Source organism: Oreochromis niloticus, linkage group LG14 (genome assembly GCF_001858045.2).
Source record: "Oreochromis niloticus isolate F11D_XX linkage group LG14, O_niloticus_UMD_NMBU, whole genome shotgun sequence".
Lineage (NCBI taxonomy): Eukaryota > Metazoa > Chordata > Actinopteri > Cichliformes > Cichlidae > Oreochromis > Oreochromis niloticus.
Window position 1 is genome coordinate 6,919,675 of NC_031979.2, and position 27,993 is coordinate 6,947,667.

At 41.8% G+C, this 27,993-nt stretch overlaps 1 protein-coding gene across 6 annotated transcripts; it reads left to right on the top strand.

Moving 5' to 3' along the window:
* The first annotated feature begins 510 nt into the window (after positions 1–510).
* Positions 511–27,589, top strand: LOC100698441 (paired box protein Pax-3). 6 transcript variants are annotated; one of them, XM_005461722.3, is made up of 9 exons: positions 511–1,062; positions 1,554–1,789; positions 1,952–2,006; positions 2,468–2,611; positions 17,146–17,345; positions 18,013–18,178; positions 18,509–18,723; positions 22,266–22,545; positions 26,182–27,589. In XM_005461722.3, the coding sequence occupies exons 1-9, from the start codon at positions 978–980 to the stop codon at positions 26,214–26,216; spliced, it is 1,416 nt and encodes a 471-aa protein (XP_005461779.1). In that variant the 5' UTR covers positions 511–977; the 3' UTR covers positions 26,217–27,589. The 6 variants fall into 6 exon arrangements, with proteins under 6 accessions (XP_005461779.1, XP_005461778.1, XP_005461770.1 ...); XM_005461721.3 differs by having other exon boundaries at positions 516–1,062; positions 1,949–2,006; XM_005461713.3 differs by having other exon boundaries at positions 520–1,062; positions 1,952–2,078.
* Positions 27,590–27,993: the final 404 nt, after the last annotated feature.

Below are 27,993 nucleotides of genomic sequence, written 5' to 3' on the forward strand. Positions count from 1 at the left end.
AGGAATTTGTGGAGTAATCGTTAGGACGCAAATGTTTCACAAGAAAAACTTACGCATATCTGAGATTCAGCGGGTTAAGCTGCAGTGGAGGGCCTTATCATTTTAGTGCAATCCTAAATATTAAAGTTTTTAGTTTTTACTTGCACATCAAGTCTTTATTATTATTTTTTGGCATTAAAATTGTGTTTGGATAATTTTTACTTGACAAGGCAAAAAATTAATAGACGCGCTTTTTTCAGGACCGAGTGTGTAGTTCTGTGAAAAATAGTTCTGTGACCTGCTAATTTTAACAAAATAATTATTCCTCGTCAGTCATCTTTTGTTGCCTCACTTTTCACTCAGCAGTTCACTCAACACACGAGTGGATCTGGAGATGTTTCTGTCGTAGCTTTGGATTTGGTGAATTGAAGCCCTGTCCTGTCCGGTCTGAGTGGAATTGTGACAGTCTGTGATAGGACGAAAGTTTTCAGTCTCAGCCAATCCGCGCGCCGTGCTGCCTACCGAGTGGAGACGCTCTACCAATCAAAGCCGGGAGCGCTGACCAGGGGAGACAGAAGAGCTCCGCTACTTTTGACGGGCTGCTCTCACTTTGAACCGGTGTCAACAAACAACAACAACATATTTCTCCCGGGCTACACCGCCTTAGCACCCGCGTTTCTCAGAAAACCTCAATACCGGCGATTAAAACCAACAGAATGAGAAACATACTCTTTTAACGACCCCCAAATCACGCTCTGCCTTTTTTTTCCTCGTCAAATTTGCCTCCTCAGAGGCTCGTGGCTGTCCCGGGACGGTGCTTGGCTTTAGCACGAGCACGGCTAACTTTTCTCCGAAGCTACACAGGATAATTTTCGGGGGAAATTCTCACAGTCGACGGGGAAACCTTTGTAACAACGTCCTCCTGCCGCTCGGTCGGTGCTAGAGCAGCTGCCTCCCCGGTAGGAGGAGGTTCCTGCAGTCGTTGGGGTGTCGGTGGTATGACTGCGTTAGCGGGGTCAATACCCAGGATGATGCGACCCTCGCTGACCCAGAACTATCCCCGCAGCGGCTTCCCTTTGGAAGGTAAAAGGACGCTTTAGTGGCTGAAGATTTTCTGCGTTTGAGAGCTAGTTAGCAAAAAGGCACTATTGTTTTTATACTCAGCTCCAAAGCTCAGCTCCAAGACTAACTTTGTTAGGTCACAGTGACAAGAATTAGAGGTTATATACCTATAAAATAGCCCCACATCTCAATTGACAGATATTTAACATTTTTTTTATTAGGTTTTATTAATTATTTTTAACACTGTTTTCACATTTTTGTACTTTTTTGTTCTAATTTATCCTTTAAAAAACTCTAGGCCATTTTAATTTTCATAAATATTTGCCCCACTCCGATAACATAATCAGCTATATTCTTTGTCAAGTGGAGCATTTGTCGCCTCCCTTTTTTGGTGATTATAGCCCAAATAATCAATGCTATATTATATATTATTTATATATTATTTTTGCGTCTTTGCTAAACTTGCCCTCTCTGTGGTGACCAGTTCTTGTAATATTTTTGATTCAATCCAGTGTCTACACCGCTGGGTCAAGGCCGAGTCAACCAGCTCGGAGGAGTTTTCATAAATGGCAGACCTTTGCCCAACCACATCCGCCATAAGATCGTGGAGATGGCCCACCATGGAATCAGGCCGTGTGTCATCTCCCGACAGCTGCGTGTCTCCCACGGCTGCGTGTCCAAAATCCTGTGCAGGTACCAGGAGACCGGCTCCATCAGACCCGGGGCCATCGGAGGCAGCAAACCCAAGGTAGGGACCGGAATCTCTTTGATCCAAATTCATGTAAGGCTGTTTGATGGCGATTCATTTTAGTAACCTGTTGATTTTTAGTGATAATAGAGTCATGTGCCTTGTGCCCCAAGGGCCACAACAAGTGAATAAACACAGCGACTTTTCTGATCTTTGAAGCAGGGGACATCGCCGGACGTAGAGAGGAGAATAGAAGAATACAAGCGGGAAAACCCGGGTATGTTTAGCTGGGAGATTCGGGATAAATTACTGAAGGATGGGATTTGTGACCGCAACAACGTTCCGTCAGGTAAAAAATAAAAAAAAAAGTCAGAAAAGAACAGAGTGTGCCTACTAGCTACACTTTATTTTTTTTTTAATGTACTTATTATCCGTTGTTTTTATTTGTATTTTTTCCCCAGCATTTAATTACTAAATCTACATCCTGATAAAAATATTTTGAATTTGGAAAATAAAACAATAAATAAACTGCAACTTTTCTACTTTTTAAGACTTCTGACAAACCAATTTATTTCAGATTGTTGTTTTTGATACTTTAAGTATTAGTTATTCATTTATTTCACTTCTTAAAACAATTCATATGATACATTAATTTTACATTCAGACTTAAAAATATTTACTTTAATTATTTATTTATTTTTACTAACTACTTTGCTTTATCTTAACGTACTTTCACAGTGAGCGCCATCAGTCGCATAATGCGGAGTAAGTTTGGGGGAAAAGGCGACGAAGAAGAGGATGAAGATGAAATTGAGAAGAAAGAGCTGGAGGACAACGAGCGGAGGGCCAAACACAGCATTGAAGGCATCTTAGGAGACAGATGTGAGTGAACTCTCCCAGCTGTTGTTATTGTTTTTGTTCTTGCTAAAGAAAATAAGTGAAACGACTTATCTTTTTTCATATCAGTGAGCTTGATTAGAAACATTAGAGCTCAGCAGATCCCGTTTGATCAGATACGGTCTCAGTTTGCTGCAGTCATTTCAAGTTGGGAAGTTGCCTATCAGTGTAGTGAAAGTGGAAACACCCGCCTATATTCTGTGTTGTTGTAATTAAAGGGGGCATACGCTATCATGATCTCCACAACAGCCTCCACACCTCCAACCTGTTGAGCGGAGTGTAAAAAAACATTGCTTCATTTGGTGGTGCACTGGCCTTGTCTGTGAAGCTGCTGCGTGCAGTAAAGTTGCTGTGTGTGTGGGTGGAGAAAGTGTGTGCGTGGAGCTTTGTTAGGAATTCTTTATCGACCATATCTCTTCGCTAATGCTTTTCCCATGAGGCCGTACCGTAAATCAAACAGCAGGTGATGGCTCTGTGCGGGAAAAAAGTAAGAATGTGTGTGTGTGTGTGTGTGTGTGTGTGGTTTAAAAGCAATGTGGGGCTCAATAGCCGTGTTACAGTAACTGCATATTATTATGCACATATTTCAAAAACTCCTGTGTACTTGTGGAGCGTCATAAATCCACGCAGCACTTGTAAGAGCAGTGTCTTCATGCATTATAGAAACATAATTGGCGTTATGGAATAGTTTGATCTTTTTTTTATAATGTAACAAATCGATTTTTATTGGTGCTGCAAAATGCTGTCGACTATAAAAAATAAATAAATAAAGAAGAAAAGTAAGCACCTGTTGGAAAAGTCTCACAATCTGCGGAGAAATCCGAGTTTTATGAAAATAATTAATAAGATAGTTTTTTTTCTTTTTGTATGTTTTTTTTTAAAAATTGAAAGTTCATTACTTTTCTTACCTCTTTTTAAAAGTAGTTGTTAAGTGACCCAAAATGAAACATGGCATATTCCCCTGCCTGCAGTCGCACTCAGACAGAAGCCTAATTGGAGATTAGTGACGTTTGAGGTTTGGGGTATCATTACTTCATAGCTGCATAAGGTCCAGTTAACTACCTCATTTGCAATGTCATCACTTTACCTTTAAGCTGCGTCATTAGAGTAGAAATTCGTTTTATTTGGTACCTTCCCAACTATTACTGCGCATATGCAGCTTCACTCCTAAAAAGGCCTGTAATGTGGTAATGTGCTTGTCAGCCTTTACTCGGTGAAATCACTTTAAACATTTTCTTCCTGGAAAAGTTCATTATAATTTTAACTATAGCTCAGAGGGTCGGTTAAATTGAAACGAGGCATATAATTCAGGAGAGAAACACTACGAATGATGGATGTCCGCTCCATTTATCCCCATCTTTCTATAGAACTGGCGGCATTATAACGAAACCTTTATTTACCGGCTGCTTTCATAATCAAGCTATTACTATCTATCAGCCGTTTGGCACCAAATGCTAGAATGCGTTGGTTATTACAAGAGTACGACAGTTTCCATTGCCTTTCCTACCACTTATTAAATCAGTTTAAGCCGCCAAATGTCAACATTTAACCCACTGTTTCCCTCTAAGCACTCGCTCGCTGTCTGCGTCGGGGGAGGACAGATAAAGGTCTCTGGTTTGAGGAGACAAAATGTCCCCCAGATGAGTTGATCAAACATTTGTTCAACGGTTTCCATCTCCTCACAAAGGCACGCCTCGCGCGCACAACGGGACGCTCAGGGATGAACTTGGGAGACAAAGGCGTGAGAGTCTATTTGGGGCTCACGCTTGGGCTGCACGAGGACAAAAGGCCAGCTTGGAAACAGCTTTGGCCGGCGCAAAAGAAGAAGAAGGCAACCTGCTTATAATTCAGCCCGAGAAAGAAAAAAAAATGTGGGGGGAGAGAGGAGAGCTTCTGCACAGAAAAGCCCAACGACGCACATTATGAGACCGCAATGAAGGATGAATTATTCAGGGAGCGCTCCGGCGCGGTTTAGAGGGCCCGTTCACCGAGAGAAAATGGCCGTTTTCACCTACAAAATGTTTCCTTTCGGGGTCGGCTAAAAGGAGCCGGCTGCCATTCAGAATGACAATTGAGGCCTCTGAAATCCACTCACGTATCGCCCGAAGTTGCGCGCTCGCTCCCAGAACCCGCGCGCGCACGTTGCCGCTCGCGTGTGCGCTGAAAGTGTACATTAAACATTTACAGTCGGTTAGCCACTTTGAAAGTAAGCTAACAAGTGGCACGCAGCAAGATGGAGCGGGTAAAACTTTGTTTACGAAAATAAAAGCACATTAAAAATGAAGACGTAAAGATGCTTAGTTGCAATTTTTGTGTTTTAATTATTTCTTTAAACTTTTCTGTATTTTTTTTTGTCTGACTACAGTAAACTTTGAAGACGTTTCTTGCTGTGTTGCGCGTGCAACCCCATGCGCTTAAAGCAATATTGTCCCATTAAGCAGCATTTGAGGAAGCCTAATTGCCGCGTTTGTCATAATGTTCAGAATGTAATTGGTCAACAGCACAAAGTGGCCTTCTCCTCCTCGACGCATGAATTCCGCGCCGTGTCCAGCCTGTAATACACCATCCATTATCGATTCTTTGAGGCGCCCCGGCCTTGCCCCCTCGAACATCAATAATGTCTTCTAAATGATGTCGATATTGTGCTATGTCACATTTAATGATGGAGGGAGTGTATTAAAGAGTGTTTGCGGTGAATGGGGACCAATGTTCTCCCCGGAGAACCCCGGTCTGGCCCGGAGCGCAGCTTCACAATGGTGCACCCCCCGGCCACCCGTCCTGCGCTGCGCACAGCTCCGAAAACCCTCCGCACCCCACTCCCCACTGCCCCACCTCCTCTTCTACCCCCACTTGCTCCCCAAATCTCTTCAAGCAGATTAAATCGACCCTTTTATTTCATCTCACTTTCATCTGGAGAGCAACACCGCCCCTCTCCCTCTGTTTCCTACTCCTTCTCTCTGTCTCTGTCCCTCAGCCCGCGGCGCTAAGCTCGTTTCATATCGGAGCCGCATCCTCCGGAGCGCACAAAGGAAAGTCAGTCCACTCTCTAAAGTTTTCTAATCAAGCTCTGTATTAACCGTTTGTGGGGTGATTGTGTATGGATTTATTGCAATTTCAAGCCTGATTTTAAAAGTTCCCATTTGTAAATTTCGCTGCCCAGCTGTTTAAACTGGAGCAACACATAGTGTCTTCGATCCCAATGAACTGACATAAAGCGGTGTCAATAACACCATCACTGCTAACTGGGTTTTGTCCTTTAAAAAAAACCCTGTTTCAACAAAAAATCACATTTGTTGAAAAAAGTAGCTTTATAGTGTTAATCCCCTTTTGGTAGTCATGGTCACACTGAAGGCGTTAGATTTTAAAAGGTGAAATATGTAAGCAGCCTGCTTCTAAACTAAATATATAAGGGCTTAACCACTAAGAAATGCCTAAAAGCTCACCTTTTGATTTACAGGTAAACATTTTATTCCAAATTCCCATGCAACAAGGAAACTGAAACTAAAAGAAAGGTTCGCCAAAAACATAATGCCTCTTCTCTTTCAGAATAAATACATCCTTGATAGTAAAGTTGGCCATGCAGACCTGTCACTGGGCTGCACCAAGCTCTCAGCCTCATAGTAATTAACCCTGGAGACAAAGTTAATGATTAAAACAGTCACAGTGCCCCCACCTCCTCCCTCCCCCTGCTGCACATTTTCACAGTATATCTTTTGGAGTCCATACTTAGTTAGGTGAAATTAGCCAGATAATACAGTGGAGCCTTGTTGAGAGCCAATACATTTCCATTTAGGCTGGCCGTGTGTGCACGTACACAACATGCATGCATACACACACACATTCCACTCTGCAATGCAAACAGTCAAAGGGATAACTTTATTTGGTGAAAGGGGATCCTGGAAAGGGCTAATTGAATAAGCCCGGGATCTTTGAAAAACCCCTACCATGGTGAGCGCAGTCATCATGTCATAATTAGGTTTATTGAGGCGCATTCCTTCAATCTGCCTCCATTCTGCCGGCCTCATTGTATCCGTGGCCTGGGCCAATGGCCGAGGGACAAAAGAGAACCGTGAGCAGACAATACATGAAAGAGCCATAAAGATTTAGCTGGCTTTGTCACAGAAACGGAGCAGGACTTTGTTTGTGTAAATAATGTGGGTGAAGGAGGGACTCGGGGTTTCTCTGCCACTTGGGGTGAAGATGGCGTGCTGCAAATGTGATACATGGGCAGACCCTGGACCAATGCCATGGCAGGAGAAAACAACAGATCGAGGAGGAAGGAGTGAAGGAAAAAAGTGAAGGAGCTGAAGGGGAGGCAGAGGATGGGTCGAGAGAACATAAGCCTAAGGCTTTAGCTCAGGCAGAATTTTAACTTGAACTTTTGTATATAAACTATAGTTATTATCTGAAGATTAGTTAAACTACCTATTTCAGTTCATGTCTATGCACATGAGAACACTTAAGGCAGTGGGTGTGTGCTACCTTACGTAATAGAATAATTTCTTTCTTATTTCTGGCTGTTACAAAAAGGGTCCAAAAAATCTCAAAGTTGAAAACTTATTGTACTTTTCACTAAGCTGCTAAGCTGAAACAATAAGCCGGTCAGTCTGTAAACATACCTCAGATTCTCTCTTTTTAACTTCACCGATATGAGTGTCTGATGCTTTCCTCTATTTTGTTTCACTGTATATTAAACATATTTGGGTGTCTGGGTATACATACAAATAAGACAGATGTGACCTTGGATTTTTCCAAAATTTGTAACACACATGTTCTGATATTTCACAGACCAAAGTCATTAATCATAACTGTGAAATAATCAGTAAATGAAATCGTAATGAAAGTAACTGCCCTAATAACTTACCAGTTGCTGTTTTGTCATCAGATCTGACAAACACAGAACCAATAAGATCTCGATAGATCCTGTAGCTATTAGCTGTTAGTGGCCTGAGCCAAGTGTCTGGTGAAGAGGGCTCTGTCTGTCCACTGAAAGAATGAATGTGTCACTCAGTGAGTCCCTGGGCACGAGGGCAAAGGGGGGCACGAGGGCCAAGTGGTCGAGCACCAAATCACTCTCTTCTGCCCCGGGGCTCTCTCTGTCTCTCTGTCCTCTCTCTTCTCCTCGCCCCGTACTCCTCCCTCTCTCGTGAGTTTTTTCTAATAAGCCCATGCATGATGACTATCCAAGCATGAAAACATAGTTATCTGCAAATGAATGGCCGCTCTATGCTTCATTAAAGCCTCTTTTTCCTTTCACACTCTTATTGTGACACTCTGATATCAATTCAAAGGGCAATTAATGAATGCACACCAACTTTGAAGTCAGGGTGATTTCTTAAAAGGGCGGGGCTTTCGAGTGTGCGCGCATGTATGTGTATAAGGGGGAAGGGGCAGTGGTGTGTGGTGGTGTGTATTTGGGGTATTCCCCCTTCAAGACCCGCGGTAGTGCCCCAGCCTTCACCCGTGATGGACTAGCCATATTGAGCTGAGAGTGAGCAAGCCCCAAAAACGATTTGAAGGGAGTGAAAGAGTGAAAAGGCCCAGCGAAGGTCAAGTAGAATGGCTCGCCTTAGAATAAGGCCCCTCTTTATCTGCTGCAAGTATGCACTATAGGCACAACAGCTGGGGGGGTGAAAGGGGTAGAGAGGTTGTTTTTTAATGTGCATGAGTGTGTTAGTGTGCATCTCTGAGAAAATAAGGAGGAATGTGAGTGCATGTCTGTCCCTCTCATATATATATCTGTCTGTTTAGGAGCATGGATGTTTTTTAATGTGTGTGCATCTGTGCATGTGCGCGTTGTGGGGTTAAGGGTTGAGTGTCAAAGATGGCAGAGGCCAGTATATGCTGCTGATGGGGGGACAGGCAGCTGTCAATCAGCTGACTGATGAAGCTTGACTTCTTCTTCACAGCTTTGTTAACTAATTAGCCCATGAGCTTTTGTGTTTGTGTTGGAAAAGAAGCTTTAAAAGTGTGTTAAGGCTGCGGTCGTGCCCTGTGGGAATATGTTTTAGAATAACTCTTAAACTTGAAGGCAACAACTCGACACAGAATTGGTGAACAGATCTATCAGTATTGTCCCGTATACGCCCTGTGGCCTGCCTCGGGCCTGTCAGGGATTTAGTTTCATCACTTTGTATCCTTGAATCTTTTCCTGTTCAAAGAGTATGTGGAAGGATACAAAGACTTTAAAACACTATCAGTTATTTATGTAGAATCAAGATTTTGTTGTTTTCCTGACTCAAATGGGTTAAAAAATAACTGCATTTTCATTTTAAACATTAATATTAATAAATTCTTGGGCTATAGCCAAAGAAAAACACATTTTAATTGAGGAAAAACTTTTAAACTCTTTTTATTTCTTTTTGTTTAGCTCTTCGTGACACTATTCAGGGTTTCTGGAAGCAAAGTCGTTAGACCCGGCAGTGGCAACCAGCATGAGAGACATAATTTATCTAACACTATATCTTATTCATCTTATTTACCCTCTATCACACACATTGCTAACTGTGTGGTAGCTCAGATAGGGCAGCGGGGCTGTGTCAGGCTTGGAGGGAGACACAGAGAGATAAAAGAGGTTTTATTGTAAATACATTTACTAGCAGGAGAGTACTAACCCTTGTTCACGTACAGCCGTGAATGAATTAGACAACCTTAATTAGTGGACATAAGTGATGTCAGCTAAACGGGTCAAACAGAAGTCATAACATTTACCTGGGTCTTTATTTCTGCTGTTGTTTATGTGAGAGATACTCACTTAACTCACAATACTTCAGTAAGGTACACTAGCTAACTGAATGGCTGTACCTTTCTCTTAATTAAAAAAAAAAAGCTTGTAACACTGGCAGATACTCTTTGAGTACAAATTCGGCACTATATAATCTACCGATAGACCAGACGACAAGACATCACCTAAGAAAGCTGATACTGGCCAGTACTGGTTTTAAATATGAAAATATCAGTGCATTTCCAACACAAGTTGCATGTGAGCTACATTCATGATGAAAAAAATTAACCATATATAAGCTGTCTGAGTGAATGTACCACTGTGTAGAACCCGATTACAGGTATGTCTTTGTTCACACAGGGATTCACTGCCAAACCCAGAGTTCCTCTGTAATATTTACTATCTGAGGTAAAAAGTTGGAAATTCATGTCCACATTCTCCCATAAAAAAATGAATCAGTGCACCATTATGCAGCCTGTTACTTCTAATCCATAATCTCACTAGATTTTATTATTCATGCCTTTCATCATATTTGAATTAAAATACAAAAACAACAGTAACACATGTCCATGGATTGTTTCTTTGCCTTATATTTCCTGTGAAATTTACCTTCATTTCTGTTTTGTGCAGTGATGAAGATCCTCCTTGTCAGCAAAAAAATTAATAAATTAAAAAAAATTGCATATGGCTGTGAGGCCAGCTTACCTCCCCATTGACTGGAGCTGAGAGACATTTTCAAAAGTTAAAAGACAGAGAAGGAAATGCAGGGTCACCGGGCTGAGGAGGGTCGCTCCCCCCTAACGCTACACAGGAAACGGGGTTAGAAACACATTTAGCCATAAATGACAGGTAACCACTTCCTGATCCCCCCCTTGACATCCACAACAGCTCCCGTAAGTGTTGACTGACAGCATCCCCCTTTATTCCATTTTTCTGCTCATAACAAGGCAGTGATTGATGACTGTTTGTCCTCGTGTGCCATTTTTCTGTATATTCACATTTTAGCCAACACACACACACGCACACACACACACACACACACACACACACACACACACACACACACACACACAGCTCTGGCTCATTTACAGGGCATCTGTGAAGGTTGAAACCTCCTCTTAGCAAGTCAAGTGAGATCATTCTCCTACCACCCCTCCCTCTTGCCTACCCACATACAAAAAATACACACATGCACACATGCACAGTTTTGCTCAACCCATCAGAAAGAGTCGCAGATGGGTCCATAAGCTGTCAGTAAAGCCATTATCCATCCCAGCATCTGCCTGCCTTGACTTCTATATACTGTTTAATGCAGTCGGCCAGTCACTTAGTCCCCCTGCCGCTGAATAGGAGCAGCATGGTCGGCCCGCCCAAATAAATGCTGCGTTTGTCTCCTCTGCCTTTTGTTTTGTGGGGTTTTTTTTTTTTTGGGTGAGGGTGATGGGTGGGGGGTGCAATGTGTCAGAAGCTCAATTTACCCTCACTGTTAACCAAAGCCCCAGAAGAGCTATTGGGATGTCCAAAGAGGGGTGTAAATAGCCCACATATGGTCAGTCAATTCCCCCAAGTCCCAAAATCCACATTGGACACATCCCCATCAGCTCCTTCTCTGTCCGTCTCTCACGCACACAGGCGTACATGCTCAGTGTGTACTGTGTGATGTCTCTGTGGACATATTTAAGCCTTTGTGTCCCCATCTGACTATCCCCCCCCTCCCTCCTAGAAATCCAGCAATGCTGAAGTCTTTCCAATAGTGTGTTTCAGCTAAATCCCTCTCTTCTCCTCCTTTTTCTCCTCTTCTCTGGGATGGCGTTGCACGATGGGAGCCATTTTGGGGGTTTTTTTCGTTCTTTTTTTGGCTCTGAAAAAGTTGTTTTGGCCCGGAGTGCTGTGCCCCGTGTGCCTCTCAGGGCTTCAGTTTGGTTAAATTAAACAGTTTTCTTTTCTCCTCTAACCCCTTCCCACCCACCCTCCCTCCCACTCCAACTGCTCCTCTCTTATTTTGCGGCTTAATGCTCCCCAGCTCCCGGACAAGCTCGCAGAGGCTACTTTTCCAGGCCTTCTACTTCTCAGATAATTTTACCCTTTTAAGGCTTGTATTTTCTCAGATTTTGATGAACTGACAAGAGCTGGGACCGCATGCCTGTAGCCTTTAAGCTGAGGTGGAGCAAAAGTATACAGAGAGAAGTCAAGTGTTTACAGGGGCTATAAATACTGCATTTTAAGATATAGCATATGCATATGTGCAGGGAGTGATATGAGAGTTAGAGTGGGTAATTTGATTGGCTAAGGCTATTTGACGGTGCCAAAGCGATATGATCAGATCTTAGGGATAGCGAGGCGATGACGGCAAATGGGGCACTCCAAAACCACAGGTTTACAAGGTTGGAAAAGATCCGGGAAGCAGGGGAAAGGTTTCTCACCATCTAACCTTTCCTTGCTTCCTCTGTGAGTAGGAAAGGTAGGGTACACTATGTACTGATGTTGCTCCGGTATTTTATTTTGTCATTACAAAGATCATGGTGGGCTTGATCGGCTCTTTTAAGCCATGTGAGAAGGGAGAGTAATACTGGACACTGAATTAGGGACGCCTCAGGGCTGACAAGCTTGATTAACGTAGCTTTAAAAGCTTAGAATGAGGAGCGTACATGGTGTGTGTGTGTGTTTGTGTGTGTGTGTGTGTGTTTGTGTGTGTGTTTGAGAGCTCTTTAACTGAGCTGCAGGGTGTAGAGAGCTTTAGTGGTGGTTGGGTGACTGGCATCGTTCTTGGCACAGCTCTGCCTACACAACATATGAACTGCCATCACCTGCCACTTTAATTTGCATGACATTACATTTTTAGAATTTAAGGGATTTTTTTGATTTCAGGTCGGAAAAATTGCCAAGAAATACATTTTAAATTTAAGATTTTTTCTTTTTTTTATGACGAACACGTCTCTCACGGTCCCCCTTTATCACCTAGGTGTTGTGGGTTTTATGACAATTATAGAATTGGTATATTTAATATGACGTATACCTTAAGTAAAAAACAAAAAATGCAGGAATTCAAATCTGTTTTTGGAACACGTTTTAATTATTTGAAAGGCACACTAAAAGATAATGTAATACTGACTTCTGATTCTTTAAATTTTTGTTGCAAATATATATTTACACGCAAAACATTTGTAATAATTGATTGCCACAAGGACTTTATTTCTAGACACAAAAGTTGATTTCCACTGACCATTGCAAATAACAGTATAAAAGGCACTGACTATCGTTCATTAAATTTATAACGTTAATGCAAATTTTATTGCTAACAAAACATAGAATAATAAGCAAAGTTTACAAACTGTAGTAATTATAACATAGATGTCATTAGGGTGTGAAAAAAATTTGCTTTATGAATTTTATCACAGATGATATGCATCAAGAACAATTACATTCTGATGACATCGGCAAACATTTTAGATACATTATCTTCACTGTTAATCATTACCAAATGTTGTAGTTTTGTTATAAAGGATTTGTTACTGGTCAGTGAGCCTGTCCTCTTTCCCTGTGCATCTAATACTATCTGATGGTGTTTTAATGGGACCAGTCTTAGGCTTAAATCCTCATATGTAAGTGCAGCAGGAACACTTGGTGTCATATTTTAATATGATGGGTGTCCTTGTAATTTTTTAGCCTGCAGAGTCAATGTTTGGAATGGGCTTTTTTAACACCAACCCTGACCAAAATGAATAAATAAATATATAACAGTGACAATAACACGACAGCGGCCATAACTGACATTTTACTGTAAATAGATATTTAAATAATGTTTAATGTTTGTTTACAAAAAAATCTGTTTTAACTTGACAATAACCATCCAGACAATGGTCTGCAAACCATTTATTTACCAGTCAGAAAACATTAATACATATAATCTTATTGTGAAGGAAACAGCTTTCAAGTAAAGTTTAAGTTCAATTTATTAACATTTTTATCACAAAGTTTTACATAAATGCTTGAATGAGTTGTGTCATGAGTATGCCATGAGTGTCTTCTCCCAAAAGTGTTCACATTGTTGTTTTTCACCACTAAACATTCACAGTAAACTCAGTGTTTAAAGTCTTTTCCAAAGACATGTCATAAACAAACCTCACACAGTTGATTTGAGAGAGTCTCCAATTTGATTTCAAATGACATTTTACAACCAGCTGCACTGTTGTTTAAAACAAAGGAGACCTGTGGGAAGAGACAGAAGAGGTTTGGATCTTTTAGAGCACATAAAAATAAAATCTGGGGAAATTGTTGGAAGGGGCACACTGTATTAAAAGACAAAACTGTGGATGTACTTTGTGTCTACCAACAACAACCAAACAAACATAGATGCCCAGACAGACTATCCCCATGGGTACATTTACAAGCACAGCAACAGCTCCTGTTGCCTCCACTTCCCTTCTCACCCCCTCAGGTGCTCTTACAGTTCCCTCTGTAAGAAGGGGTTTTTTTGGGGGGGGGATTTAGAATGCCCCCGGCTATACCCCCATCTATCCCACCCCAACCCCTCCAGCCCTCTGAGAAGCCTTTTCATGCCCCTCCCCAGCCCCTTCCAAGCTCCCCCGTGGGGCAGGTGACAGCCCTCCACTGTGAAGGGCTGAGGGAGCCATGACGGATTCCACAGATGGAGCGTGGAAATTGCCGGCAAAGACCTCAACTCTGTGGAGCAACAAAGAGCCCGAGAGTCAGAGGGAGAAATATGGGTGGAAAAGACAGAGAGAGAGAGAGCGATGGGAGACAAAGAGAGGGTGCGAGAGAGGGTGAGAAGGAGGGAGAGCGACTGAGAGAGAAGAGGGAGGAGAAGGTGGTGCTTGTTTAAGGAGGTCCGAAAAAGTGTGTGTTACGCTGCTGTGAAAAATGCTCCACTCTGATGTTTTCTTAGCACTTTTTCTCGCCTGTTTCACCTGTCACTACATGGTGCTGCTATTGTTTTGTTGCACTGACCAACACGGTTATCTCGTTCGATCTTCAGATCAACTGATGCTACAATCCAACAAATCGAAATGAAACGAGCCAGCTTTGGTCCTCTCTGCAGGATTGTATCTCGACTAGATTCCCGAGACTTAAGAGGTGCCACACTGTCGCTTCTTTTGAAAAGTTCTTGAAACCCTGGTAGCGCTCATAACCGATAGGTAATTCCAAAGTGATTAAGGATTTTCCCGGGCTGCCTCAGCTTTCCCAAAACCCAAATCCCTGTGAAATGCCGAGGAACGTGCATGCTGGGGTGGAGTGGGGGAGGTGGTGGTGGGGGCATTCCTTGCGGCCCTCCTCCACGCAGGAACTGGAGGGGGGAGGCTAAAAGAAGGCCTCATCTCTTGTTTTTCAGCCATCCTGTCCAAAAAAACTCCAAAGTGCCACATACCCCACACCCCGAATTCCTTCCTCGCCATCTGAAGCACAAAGTCCTCTAGTCATATAAAAAACTTGGCCCTCAAATCCAGAGAGGTTTTGCCTCCAAAACTGTGAGGAGCAAATGTAAGAAGTTCCAAAAACGGCTGTTATCTGAAACCACAGTTGCCGCAGTTTTGAACGATCGTGTCTTTGAGAAGCGCTGCAGTCTTTTTACGACCGCGATGGTGAATTTCTAAACTCACAGGGACACTGAATAAGAGCTGGAAATTATTGAGAGCAAAATTACAGAAATATTCAGCAGCAGCTTAAGGCAATGTCTCCATTTCTCTTGCTGCCTCTTTGAAAATATTTTACTTATTGCCTCCCTCATGCTTGAATGTTTCTTTACCAATTTGCTCCTAATGCATGTTAAGTTGACTCCCACTGCTATTGGTGTTGTGAGGAGAAAATCGCCAAAGGGGGGCAGAGAGGATCAGTTTCACATGAGGGGCCCTGAGCTATTTGGATTCTCTTGTATTTTATTGTTGCTTCTGAGGGGGGAACTAATACAGTGTTGCACACAAAACTTCCCCTGTGCTGAGGGGGAATTAATTAAGTGTAACACAAAAAGTGGGCGCTTTGGCCTTGGTGAACTTAGAAGGGAGCCAATGAAGTGTTTGAAGTAAGTGTGTTAAAAAAACCCCAAATGGCTGGCTTATAGAGCGCAGCTCACAATGGAATTAATACTAATCTGAGACAGAGAGGAAAAGTAAAAACACACAAAAGCTGTCAAGACACATGATATCACCAGGCTCAGTCAGCCTGAAGATTACACTTGGTAAAAAAGCTAAAAAAATTTTTAAATAAAATTGTGTAACATAGTAAGCAGGAATGGCAAACAATTCAGTGATTGGAGCTTCTCTAACGAGAGGATTTGCAGTTTATAAGGTTTAATGTTAGTTTTGGATCAACAGTGCTGGGCAGTATTACTTAAAAAAAACAAAAAACACCTGTTGAATTCAATGATTTTGTTAAAAAAGTAATCCATTATGCTTTAATATTTCATATTGAGAAAAGTAACCTTTTGCATTTAGTTTTGACCAAGGACTGTGTATACTGGTGCCAGTATAGTATATTTAAAGTAAATCATTAATTTTGAAAAAGTTCTCCAACATGTTCAGTCTGGTGCCATTTTTCACAAGTTGCCAAGCTTGACATGTTCACTATGACACCTGCTACTGCAATGAGTAAAACTGATGTTAGATTTATCATGCTTCATTTCCAACTGCATTAACTTCAATAGATTGTGACTCACACTGTCATAGTTCTATATTCTCACTCTTCTCTTTTCATTCATAAAATTTTTTACTTTTGACCGATGAAAACTGGATTCTCTAAATGTTTTCATCCATTTTGACTTTGTAGTCATGGAGCTTTTACTGAATAAATCTGGGGATGCTTTTGCAATAATACATTTCAAACAACAGGCAGATTATTCATTGAATGAGTCAGTGAGTAATCTGTTGTTCAGTGAATTATGTCACACAACCAGGCATGATACACATTCACATTTTCCTCCCAATATCAGTGTTATAAGTGCTACATTCAGCCCTGTACTAATTATAAGTCTTTTTATGGGTTAGTTTTAATCAAATCAACACATGTCATCCAATGTTTTGTCACCATTATAAAATCACACAGCCTAGTTTACAGCAGGCACTTCACTGACTTGTATCTGAGGGACTTGTGCAATTGTAGTTTTGTGCATGTCGACTGACAGGAAAAAGGAGACATTGTTAACAGCCGTTGCTGCATAGCGTCCCTTTGGATCATAAAGCGGCAATCACCTGACTGAAAAGACAGTTTGCCTTTCATCGAGTCAGCTTGCTTCTGGCCATTCAGGCTACTGTCCATACACTCACACCCTCACACACTCGGAGAATGGCCCCTGGATCCAAATTAGCCTTTTGTGTGGCTTTTAGTACACCGGTCCCCCTGTGGTGCTCTGGGAATCATGTCCGATGGGATTATTCCTTAGGCTTGGAATATTCCTTCTGAATGGAGGTCTGTTTGGCTGTTTGTGTGTGTGATTGTGTGGGTGTGTAAAGAAGCTGAACCCCCCCAACACACACACACACACACACACACACACACACACACACACACACACACACACATCTTCTATAAGCAACATAAACAAAGGACAACAGATGGCAAATAAGTGAGCATTTCCCAATCCTGCTGAAAGTGATATCTCGTCCTTATCATAAATAAAGGTTTTAGACTTTAATCTCAGTTGGTTTGTGCAGCAACAGGAATTCAGGTGTTCACTTTATGTTTTCTAGACAGACCATAATTTGGCTTTCAATGTGTCATAAGGAAAGACCAATGGACCTGTTCTTAAGGCTGTCTTCTTTTATTTTCTCCTATGTCTGAGCAGCCAGTCACTCAGATGAGGGTTCAGAAGTAGAGTCGGAGCCTGATCTGCCGCTGAAAAGGAAGCAGCGGCGCAGTCGGACCACCTTCACTGCAGAGCAACTGGAAGAGCTGGAGCGGGCCTTTGAAAGAACACACTACCCTGACATCTACACCAGAGAGGAGCTCGCTCAGAGGGCCAAGCTCACGGAGGCCAGGGTGCAGGTATGAGCAGGCACATGCGTGCACGGTCAGGAGCTACAAAATGTTTTTTTTTTCTCTCTCTTTTTCAGCTTTTTAACCCTACAGAACCATGAAAGCCATGACCTAACACCGCCATACATTAAACATCCCTCTGAAACAGACGTAAACTTTGTGGCTTTATACACACTAACCATTTAAAGGCAACCTGCTGATCTCTCTTTGCTCCATACAATAGCACAAACTTACCCTCTGCTCCCAGGGGCCCAATCTGTACTTTCCTATTTCTAATGTGAAGTCCAGTAAATTCTCCTCCATGGGCTCCATATGTGAAGTGTAAACACTCCCAGCATGAGCTCCGTCCATATGGGCACAGTATGTCAACTCAACCAGCCGTGTTATACACGCACACACAGACTTTTTCTCTCACATTGCTTCCCACCTTCGTTTTCAACTTCACACCCTGAAAATGTTTCTCTGTGTATTTGTGAATATGTTTGTGTTTGTACCATTCAAAATATTTGTAATTATCACTACAGCTTGTAAAGGTGTTACGTTATTACCTTTATAAGCTAGATTCTACTGTAGTAGATGGGTTGTGTAAGATTGCAGGGCTAAATACCAAACTGTAATCATTAGGGAAGCACACACACACACACTGACTGAACATCATCACTGTGATGTCTTCTAGGTGTGGTTCAGCAACAGGCGAGCGAGATGGAGGAAGCAAGCTGGAGCCAATCAACTGATGGCATTTAATCACCTCATTCCAGGGGGTTTCCCACCATCAGCCATGTCCAGCATCCCGCCCTACCAGCTCTCTGACAGCAGCTACCCCCCCTCATCCATAGCTCAAGGTAGGTTTAAATTGTGAATGCAGTGCTCTTGGTGTCATGTTAGTGGGTTGTTCTTTTTCAAACAAATTTTTGTTTTCCAAAATTCCTATATATTATTCTGGTATTCAAAACATACTTTTAATATCTTTTATTCTGGCATTTTTCACGTGCAAGGTTATATCGACAGCATCAGTTTTGCTTTTACTTTAGTGAAAATTCAGTATAGATGTCTGAAATCTGCCTGGAGGATTTGTTATAGTTTTAATTGCACTTTCAGTGATCCAAATCACTTCTCCCAAATGTTTTTCCAAACAATGTTAACTCTAACTCCATCTTTCCTGTTTCCAATAGTGTCAGAGCCACCCAGCACGGTGCATCGCCCTCAGCCTCTGCCTCCCTCCTCGGGCCACCAGGCCTCCGGTGGCGGCGGACAGGGAGAAGGAGGCTCCGCTTACTGCCTCGCCTCCGGACGCCACTCCTTCTCAGGGTACTCAGACAGCTTTGTGAGCCCTGGAGCACCAACCAATCCCATGAACCCTTCCATAGGGAATGGGCTTTCTCCACAGGTGAGACACAAGGTAGAAATATTTGGAGGTATGTGTGGTGATTAATTACTGACATTAAACAGGAACTTATATCAAGCAGTGTAAAAAGCACAGACATTCTTGGATTCTTGATTTTGTTTTTAGAGAATAAGGAACAAACTAATCACTGAGGTAAGACTGCTTCACTCGTGCTCATTATACTTTATCGTATTTAGGGAAAATAAAAACCTTATATTAAATTACACATAGTGACATTTAGTTTGGGATTAAATTAACCCATAACAACCCACGGTGTCACCACCGCTTTGCACATTGAAAAAAGTTCCTGTTAAAGTTTGAACATTGACCTTCCCATAGTTTTCCTGACAGTAAAAATGGGTCTGTGCTGTCTTGGGTTAATTCAGGGGAAACAGCATAATTAAGAAGGTGCTTCTTCTGACTTGATTTTTTTAGGTTGGGAGATGGAGATCGTGTTACATACTGTATCTGGGGAGAATTAAATCTGAACATGACTTCAAAGAGTTGAACTCAAGTCGAGAAGCATGTGACGTGAGCTTTAAAAGTCTCAACCAAGTTGCAAAATGATAAAAAAAAAACAGCGTTACTTCTTTCTGGTTCCAGTTTGCACCATAGCTTCAAGGCTCTCCGCTCAGTGGCTGATGGGTCACTTGCTGTTGAGGGAGATAAGTACAAAGACTCTAGAAGCACAGAGGACAAGTGAACGTGTGACAAATGAGAAGTGAAAAGACAATTACAGTCAATTATCGGGCATGAAGTCCCAAGGTCTCTGCATCTAGACAGAGGGCGCAGCAGAGGAGACAGAGGAGTCAGAGAGCCTAACAGGCAGAAAATGAGATTTCAGCCTGGCGGAGGCTGACTCCTCAGAGATCAGGCCACAGCAGTGTGAAGACGGAGACACTCGCAAAGATATACACACAGATTCAATATAATTACACACACATACACACACACACAGTGTAGATAATTGATCAACTCCATAACATTTAGAGGATCACTTAAGGATTTTGCAACATCTTTTACACAAATATTACATGTCACGGTCAAGCGGCATGTCTAACTTAACTCTTCAATCTTGTGTTTAGATTGGAGGATTTATTACTGCATTTTTTAGGATTTTCAAATACATCATGCACGAAACTAAAGCCAATTTATTCATGAATGACTCACAGTAATTTTGCTAGGAATGCACAAATTATGTAATTCTGGGCTGACACGGATACCAATGTTCAAAATAATCATTTGGCTGTTATTTTATCTTTTAGTTTAGTTTATATTTCTTTTTATTATAATTTCCAGCTCCGTGCCAAGGAAACAAAGACACGTCAACCATTAAAGAATACTAAACTTTTTAAAACTTTTTAGCTGTTGATCCTGATATATTTTAACATTTAGCCAGAACAAGAAGGATGCGATATAGCAAAGAAATATCAGCCACTGCCATCAGTAAATAGATCAGTGGTGATGTTTGGCTGCTCTCAGCATTGATAGTCAAATGATCTGAATATACGCAGGTAAACTGAGGGAGCATGTGGAAGAGCTTTTAGTTTTACATACATCATACATACTTTTAGATGTTTAGCTGTTCTCCTGCATAGATAAGACGTGCACAAAATAAAATACTGTGCACATGTAGACAGCGTGGTCATGTGTGCATGTGCATGCACCGAACGTTAAACTACAGCTGCAAGGAAACCTTCTCATGATCGCATTCTTAAAATGTTTGCTTCAACATTCTTCCACACAAAAGCAAAGCTTCTAATTTTATTTGTATATATTTTGTACGGATGGGAAGGAATGCCCCATCTTAGACATTTCCCCCATCTTGACATTCTTCCCTGCTAAACCCTGATTTAGGCCGCTGGCAACGGCAGCGCTCCAAAATAAAACACCCTGGATGGGGCAGCCCCCTCGTGAGGTAGGGAGAAAGGGGAAGGATGGTAGCTAGAAGTCTGGTTAAAGCAGCAAAAGCATGAAAGTCATCAGAGTAGAATTCATTCACTCATGGGGCAGGTATTCCTGCTCGTTGTGGTTTGATTCGGCCGTGTTGTCTCCCCGATCTCTGTGTGCTTAAATCGAAACTTCCAAACGCAGGTTAATTCTTTAGGAAAATGTTACCAGGCACAGGAGGAAACACAACTCTCCTCTCAAAATCAACTTGGACTCCTCCACTCACCTCCCCTACTTGGGAAATGATTTAAGCAGGACCATGTGTGTATGTGAATGTAGAATAATATGTCACTTAGAGGACCAGGAGGACGCAGAGTGGTGTACCTGCTTCTGATTAGGACAACTGGAAGAGCCTTGAGGCCTTTGCGTGGTTGAGAAGGAGGTGGGATATGATACATTTAGAAGTAGCAGGTTCAGTTAGAGTTAATTTCATAAGTGATAAGGTCAGTCTATTCCTTATTTATGGTTTACCAAGGATTTTGTTAACAAACAGGTAAATTCAAAGAGTGAGCGAAGAGCATCGTGATATCAGGTCTGTTTTGAAGCCAGCTGAAACACTTTGCCCCGCAGCTCTTTTCCATTCTTTGCTGGCCAAGGACTATTCCCCCCAAATTTGATTATCTGGTCGCTAATAAAGACCAGGTCAAGAGCTAACGGAGATCTGAACCTGGAAATCTATTTGGAGGGTTTGAACGGAGCTGAGCTCACACAGACCTTTCTTTTGTGTTGCCTTTGTCAGCATATCTCTCTTGGAGATAAGTTGTTATCTTGTGCCATGGGTTTTGGAGCAGTGTCAAAAAGGAATTTTAGAATAAGTAGAGCCAAGGATCAGAAACAAATTGCTTAATTCTTCCTTACTGGTGCTATCTCAGTATGGGACAGGCTCGCTGGCAGCCTTTTGATGTATGCGACAGGGGGATTTCCTTACTTAGGGTTGGTGTTGGTCTTAGTGTCTGTGGTGTTTTGTACTCTAGAAACTACAGATATTTAAGCTATTATAGTGGTTTATCAGAAACAAAAAAGGAAAAGGAAACATGTCTTCCACCCCTTTGGTATTAGAAAATAGGGGTTAAGGTGCTAATCACTAGCATTTTGAAAATCACTTTGAAATATTAAAGTTTGCCTTGCTTATAACGCATTATGTTCCAATGATTACACCTATCTGAGCAAGCCACTGGGAGGTGACACATATATTGTCTTCCGCTTATTTCCAAGATGAATAATCTGCACTAACATTATTCAGATGTCATTGTCTGCCGGTTGCAGCAGATGGCCGCCCCTCCCTGAACCTGGTTCTGAGGTTTCTTCCTGTTAAAAGGGAGTTTTTCCTTCCCACTGTCGCCAAAGTGCTTCCTCATAGGGGGTCATATGATTGTTGGGTTTTTCTCTGTATGTATTATTTTAGGGTCTACCTTCCAATATAAAGCGCCTTGAGGCGACTGTTGTTGTGATTTGCGGCTATATAAATAAAATTGAATTGAATTGAATTCAGATCCTACCAACGTTAGAGGCGGTCTCAGTACTCGTATTCAAAAAAGAACACATAACTTATCCGATTTTCATTTCTCTCCTCTTCTTTTCATTTTTCTAATCAGGTGATGGGTCTTCTGAACCCAGGCGGTGTGCCGCATCAGCCCCAAAGTGACTACGCCATCTCCCCACTGACAGGCGGCCTTGAGCCGCCAGCCGGCATGGCTGCAAGCTGCAGCCAGCGGATGGATCACATCAAGGGCTTGGAGGGTCTCACCAGCGTTCCTTCCATGTCAGCTCTGCCCTCCCTGCCCAGCTCCCAGTCCTACTGCCCCCCATCCTACAGCTCACCGGGCTACACCGTTGACCACGTGGCATCCTACCAGTACAGCCAGTACGGACAAAGTAAGGTCAATAAACTTCACCTTTTTTATTCCTACCTTTTAGTTTCACACCAGCCACTGCATGGACAAAGTAAAAGAGGAACCATGTCTAAATAATGACATTAAAATGCCATTATTTAGATATGGTTCCTGTTTGTGTGTGTTTTTTTATGCAATTGTGTAAAAAAAAAAAAAAAAAAGACGACAATAACACACAGACACACACACTTATGTGTTATAGAAAAAGTATTCAGTCTTGACTCCATTACAAATAAAAAGCCTGTATTTCAAAAACACCGGTGTAGCTCAGTAGGTAAGCAGTCTTTTCTTCCCTGCTTAACTGTCTAAATAAAGGCGTAAAAGTAAGCAGTATTTTAAGATTATAGATGTATACAATTGACAGATCCAACTTTAAATACTTTGTAAAATCTTAAAAATTTGTTGTATTTTATAAAGTGATTTTGTGTTTCGTGTGTATAGCATTAAAACATGCTGAGTGAGAAATGTATGAATAAATAAATACAGAGGAATGAAAAATACAGTATCCTGCAGTAAAATATGGTGTATTTTCATGTCTATACTTTTCTTAGGACTTTGAGATCATGTAACTAAAGAACAACAAAAACCACAGAGTTGTGTTTATTTTGAATCTATAGTATGGCTTTCAGTAACTTTCCAGTTTTCTAGTCCAAACTGCTGACTGGTTTTATTGTGGCCTTTTACTTACTTACACATGAAAACATTTGAGCCAAATCAGGCGTTACAGTGTATGATTATCGAGCACGCTGGTAGTCCAGTGGTCTCAGGTCTACCCTGTAACCACAGATTGGTTCCTTTCCTTCCACAAATGGGAAAAAAACGCTCTTGTACATGCAGGATGCAGGTAGCTGTAGCACTGCTTGTTAACATTTTGCGGGTCCAGTTATGCAGTTTCAAGTGTTGGGGTTAATTGTGCAGATCTGATTCCATCTAAGAGGAGATTCAGCTGGGCTGAGACTGAACTCGGCGGTGAAGTACACTGCAGAGTCAGCTTGCATCAGGGTAAAGGACAGCAGCAGCGGAGCCCTCCTCAGACTGTTTGTCCTCAGAGAATACCTGGAGTGAGGGTCTTTTCACTTCACATTACTGTTACCTGAAGGGTTAAAATCAACTTCAAACACATCTCCCTCTAACTTTGGAAGGCAACATCGTTTTCCGTCACAGCGTGATTACAGCGGCCGCCGTTTCCAATTTTGCTCCACAGGGGGTTGACCAATCAGATTCATCCATTGACCTTGTGGCAACCTCAATACAACTGGGTCCTTCAAAGAGCATGGCAATGGTCCAACAAGTCTGACTCTGTGTAGCTCTGTGGGGCGGCGGGTATCAAATGAATATCTAACTTAATATCCGATAGCAGCAAATGTCTAATGAAATATCTCGGTCTGATATCTTAAAGCGGACAGAATAAAGAATTAGTGCGACACACATGATGAACCGCTAACATGTAGCTCTGTGCGCTTATATACACACAGACCTCCAAATGCAGCCCCACACACACACACGCACGCACCTCGGCAGCGATACAAGGCTGAGCAGTCCATCTTGATGTGATTAATCAGTGTGACTGGATAGCCGGTGTGTGGTTGGGTTTGGAGCTGCAGAGGAAAGGTCCTTTCTGGGGGTGGACGGATCCTAATAGCCTCTGGCAGGGCGGCTATTAGAAACAGGTGCTAGGACTGAGGTCAGCTGGGGAAGCAGTGTTGAACAGTGCTGCTCCAGGTTCCAGAGCAGTATGAAAAAACTAGTCCACACACTGTTGCACATTTTGACAACACGTTAGCTCTCACTGGACCGCCTCACGGAAATTACAGCGGTAATCCATGAAGCACTTGTTTGGTTTTATTTATGTAATGTCTCTGTTGCTAAGCAGACATTTCTGTGGTGCTTTTTGCAAAGGTCACCTGTCATTTTCTTTACCTGTAAGGCTGTGGTGCCAGTTACAGCTCACGTCGAGTACATTGGGAAAAAATGGACACATCTCACATAAACACATCTCTTCCTGTGTATTAGGAAAGGCCTCCAATCAGAATTAGTCTGAAAACTGTTCCATAACAGACAAGTCACGGAGACCCAGGGCGCTCATCGACCCATAAAAACGTCTTTGTTTGTTGAACCGATGACATTTCTCAAAAATCTTCAGAGCTACTGTTTTCTGTGCTCTGTTCATTAAGTCTTATTTCCATTATATCTTTCATATGTAATCAGCCCTCAAAAATACAAAGCCAGTTTGTTCTTTAGCATTTGGTTTTTAACATACATACAAAACTCTGTTATAGAGGACCCTATACACACACGTGCTAATCAATGACAAAAATTGATGGTAAAATTCTATTATAACAAAAAGCTGCGGCCAATTAGACATTTTTGATTTTCATATAAATACATATAATACTGAAATACTGGTATTGCAACATAGCTACCTGATTCCGCTGGCGGCACATATCAGTGTTTTTAATGAAACTTGCAGCGGCTCTAAATAGCCTCTCCAAACAATTCTACTTATCAGAATCACTACTTTATAATCCTCTGTGGACACGCTTGTCCGATGAGTGAGTGTGAGTGAATGCCAAGGACAGGTGACAGGCTTACAGAAGAAGAAAAAAACTACTAAAAAGATCGGAGCATTGGAAAAATAATCTGAGAGCTAATAAATGGAACTGGACCATTTGGTTTATGTGTGTATACAAAATTAAAGACACATTAAAGCAGGGGTCCCCAATCTCAGTCCACGAGGGCCGGTGTCCCTGCAGGTTTTAGATCTCACCCTGGGTCAACACACCTGAATCACATGATTAGCTCATTATCAGGCCTCTGGAGAACTTCAAGACATGTTGAGGAGGTAATTTATCCATTGAAATCAGCTGTGATGGATCAAGGACACATCTAAAACCTGCAGGGACACCGGCCCTCGTGGACTGAGATTGGGGACCCCTGCATTAAAGTGACCTTTCTAAGGCCTTTTTTGTAGTTTCTAAGATATTGGGATGTTTATTTAATAACAGTCTTGCAGTGTATTGAGTATTACAACGTCTCTGTGTCATGACACACTGATAACCACATATTGTAACATTATTACGAGGCGCTCTGAGATTCTCTGCCCTGTTTGTACATCAGACTCAATAAATAAGTGCAACACAAATAAAAAAAAAATTCTGCAAATTACAAAATGTAGTTGCTGCGAGTCGGGAGAAGAATTTAAACCAGCATGCGATTATTATTATTATTATTAATATTAATATTATTGGTATTTAAATACATGACCTCAGTATATTCTACCTGATCAGAATAATATGTAGCAATTATTAAAGTGATATATGCTCTACATCTAAATTCTTCCATTAAATTTTTACTTTAATAATTAGTTTATAGTTCAGTTTCCCTCTGCACATACCTGCACTTCTCACACCTCTCACCACAAACCACTGTTATCACATGCGATGCTAACAACAGCCATATGTTGGCAGAACTGGACGTAAAAACACATGCCCAAAATTTATTGCAGCCATATATCTCTTTTATTGTATTTCCACTTAATTTTTTTTGAAAGAATTCACATTTTCCAGGTAATAATTTAACAACTGTTTCATCCTTTGTTTCTTTTCTTTTTTTTTTACAGGTACCCTTCCTTATCTGAGGCCTGAAATCACCTGATGAGCAGCTACAAGCTTCACTGAAGGCCCCACAAGTGTGTGTGTGTGTGTGTGTGTGTGTGTGTGTGTGTGTGTGAGAGAGAGCGAGAGAGTGTGTACGTAGTGACAGAAATATTTGAATATCTGGACCAAATTTGTTTTACCATTTACTGTCTACTACAGGATGTTACTTAATTGTCTTTGGAGGAAAAATGGACAAAAAAACAAAAAGAAGGGACCACAAGAAAGAATACGGGAGCAAAAACTCTTTATGAACCACAAACATTGCTATTTTAGATGAATGGCGGAGCCTCCAGTGCTTAATGTCGTTGAGTTTGGACCATTTGCTGTGACACGAGGATGAAGTTGTACGGCCAGCTCTGCCTGTAAGGACAGAGAACCCCGACCTATCATCACAGACTACCTTTGAGCCTCGAAGGGACATGTTTACGTATCTCTGCACCACATGAGCGCCTAGAAGATTCCCAAATTAATCCTTAAATTGTATGGGGGAAGAAAATGGCTTTGTTGATTCTGTTGCATTTATTTGACATCTCAGCATCCCACACATGGAGAGAAATTCCAGAGAGAAGGAAAACAAGCTCAAACTAACGAATCCGTGGGTTTTTATTGTGTCAGAAAGTCTAATGTACACCACAGCTGTACGGCAGAGAAAGTTAATTCAAACATTCCTCCCGCCTCCCTCCCCCTCTGCCTTCTCTCCCTCCTTTCTGTCTCATTGATGTCTCAGACGGTGAGGCCTTTTGTCGTTTTAAAGAGGAACTTTAAAGAGGTCAAAGGGTGACTTTAAGGAAAGTGACAGATGAGAGCGCAGTAGAAGAGGGTGGCAGAGAAGTGGCTTTTAAAAAAGGGTGTGCGGAACGGGAGGGGGGACGACAAGCTAGATCGATCACAGTGTTCAAAAAAAACCTCTAAAGATCTTCTCCTGGCAAGAAAAATCCAGCGGGTCACAAGTCACGACCAGGAGACACTTGAGAAAGCAAGAAAGCAAAAGAGTTTAGACTAAAGACAGCCACTCTCCCAGCTGACCAGAAGTGCAATATCACATAACTTAGAGTCAACCTCAGCATTAAAACAATAAGAAAATCAAATGTGCCTCTTGAAGTCATTCTCTGGATCGAGTTTGGGACTCTGCAAAGGAGCAACACATGTGCCTTTGAAGGCTTTCGGGTCCAAAACAAATAGGAAACACTGCTAATATAGCTAAAAGAGCACTCTGAGGGGACCACATTTGTTAGGGCTTGAGGGCCTTGAAAGGACTGAGTGAAGGGAAAGCCAGTATATAGAGCAAACGAAGGAATGACAAAGCCAAAATTGTATTTTTTTATTACTTTGTGTTGTTTGAAACTTTTTTTAAACTTCCGTCTTACAAAAGCAGGAAATGCTGATTAGATTTCCGATGCATTCCAGGCATATTTATTGTCACGAGCGTCCTGTGTGTCAGCAACGTCATTAAAAAAAAGCAAAAGAACTAAAATCCTTTATCCGTGAAATTGTGAATAGCAGTGTCCTCAAGAGCACTTCTGCTTTGTCCTTCTGTCTATATTAGAATGAAGCAGTCCTTTCATTCATTTGATATATTTTTTTGTATTATTTGACAAAGCGATATGACATGATGTCATGTGTACGAGCGCATTATCACTCCTATTTATAATGAAATAAAACTTCCAAAAATAGCTGCTTGTTTTCGTCTCTTTTTTGTTGTTCTGCTAAATGGGAGTCTTTGTGTTTATTTTTTGCCACAGCTTATAAAAAAAAGAGAGTGACTGTAATTCACT

Bases quoted from the DNA above. Each gene is read 5' to 3' on its own strand.
- LOC100698441 (XM_005461712.3), top strand. From the start codon at position 978: ATGACTGCGTTAGCGGGGTCAATACCCAGGATGATGCGACCCTCGCTG. The intron at 1,063-1,553 runs GTAAAAGGACGC...GATTCAATCCAG, and splicing joins CAGCGGCTTCCCTTTGGAAG to TGTCTACACCGCTGGGTCAA. The intron at 22,546-26,181 runs GTAAGGTCAATA...TTTTTTTTACAG, and splicing joins GTACAGCCAGTACGGACAAA to GTACCCTTCCTTATCTGAGG.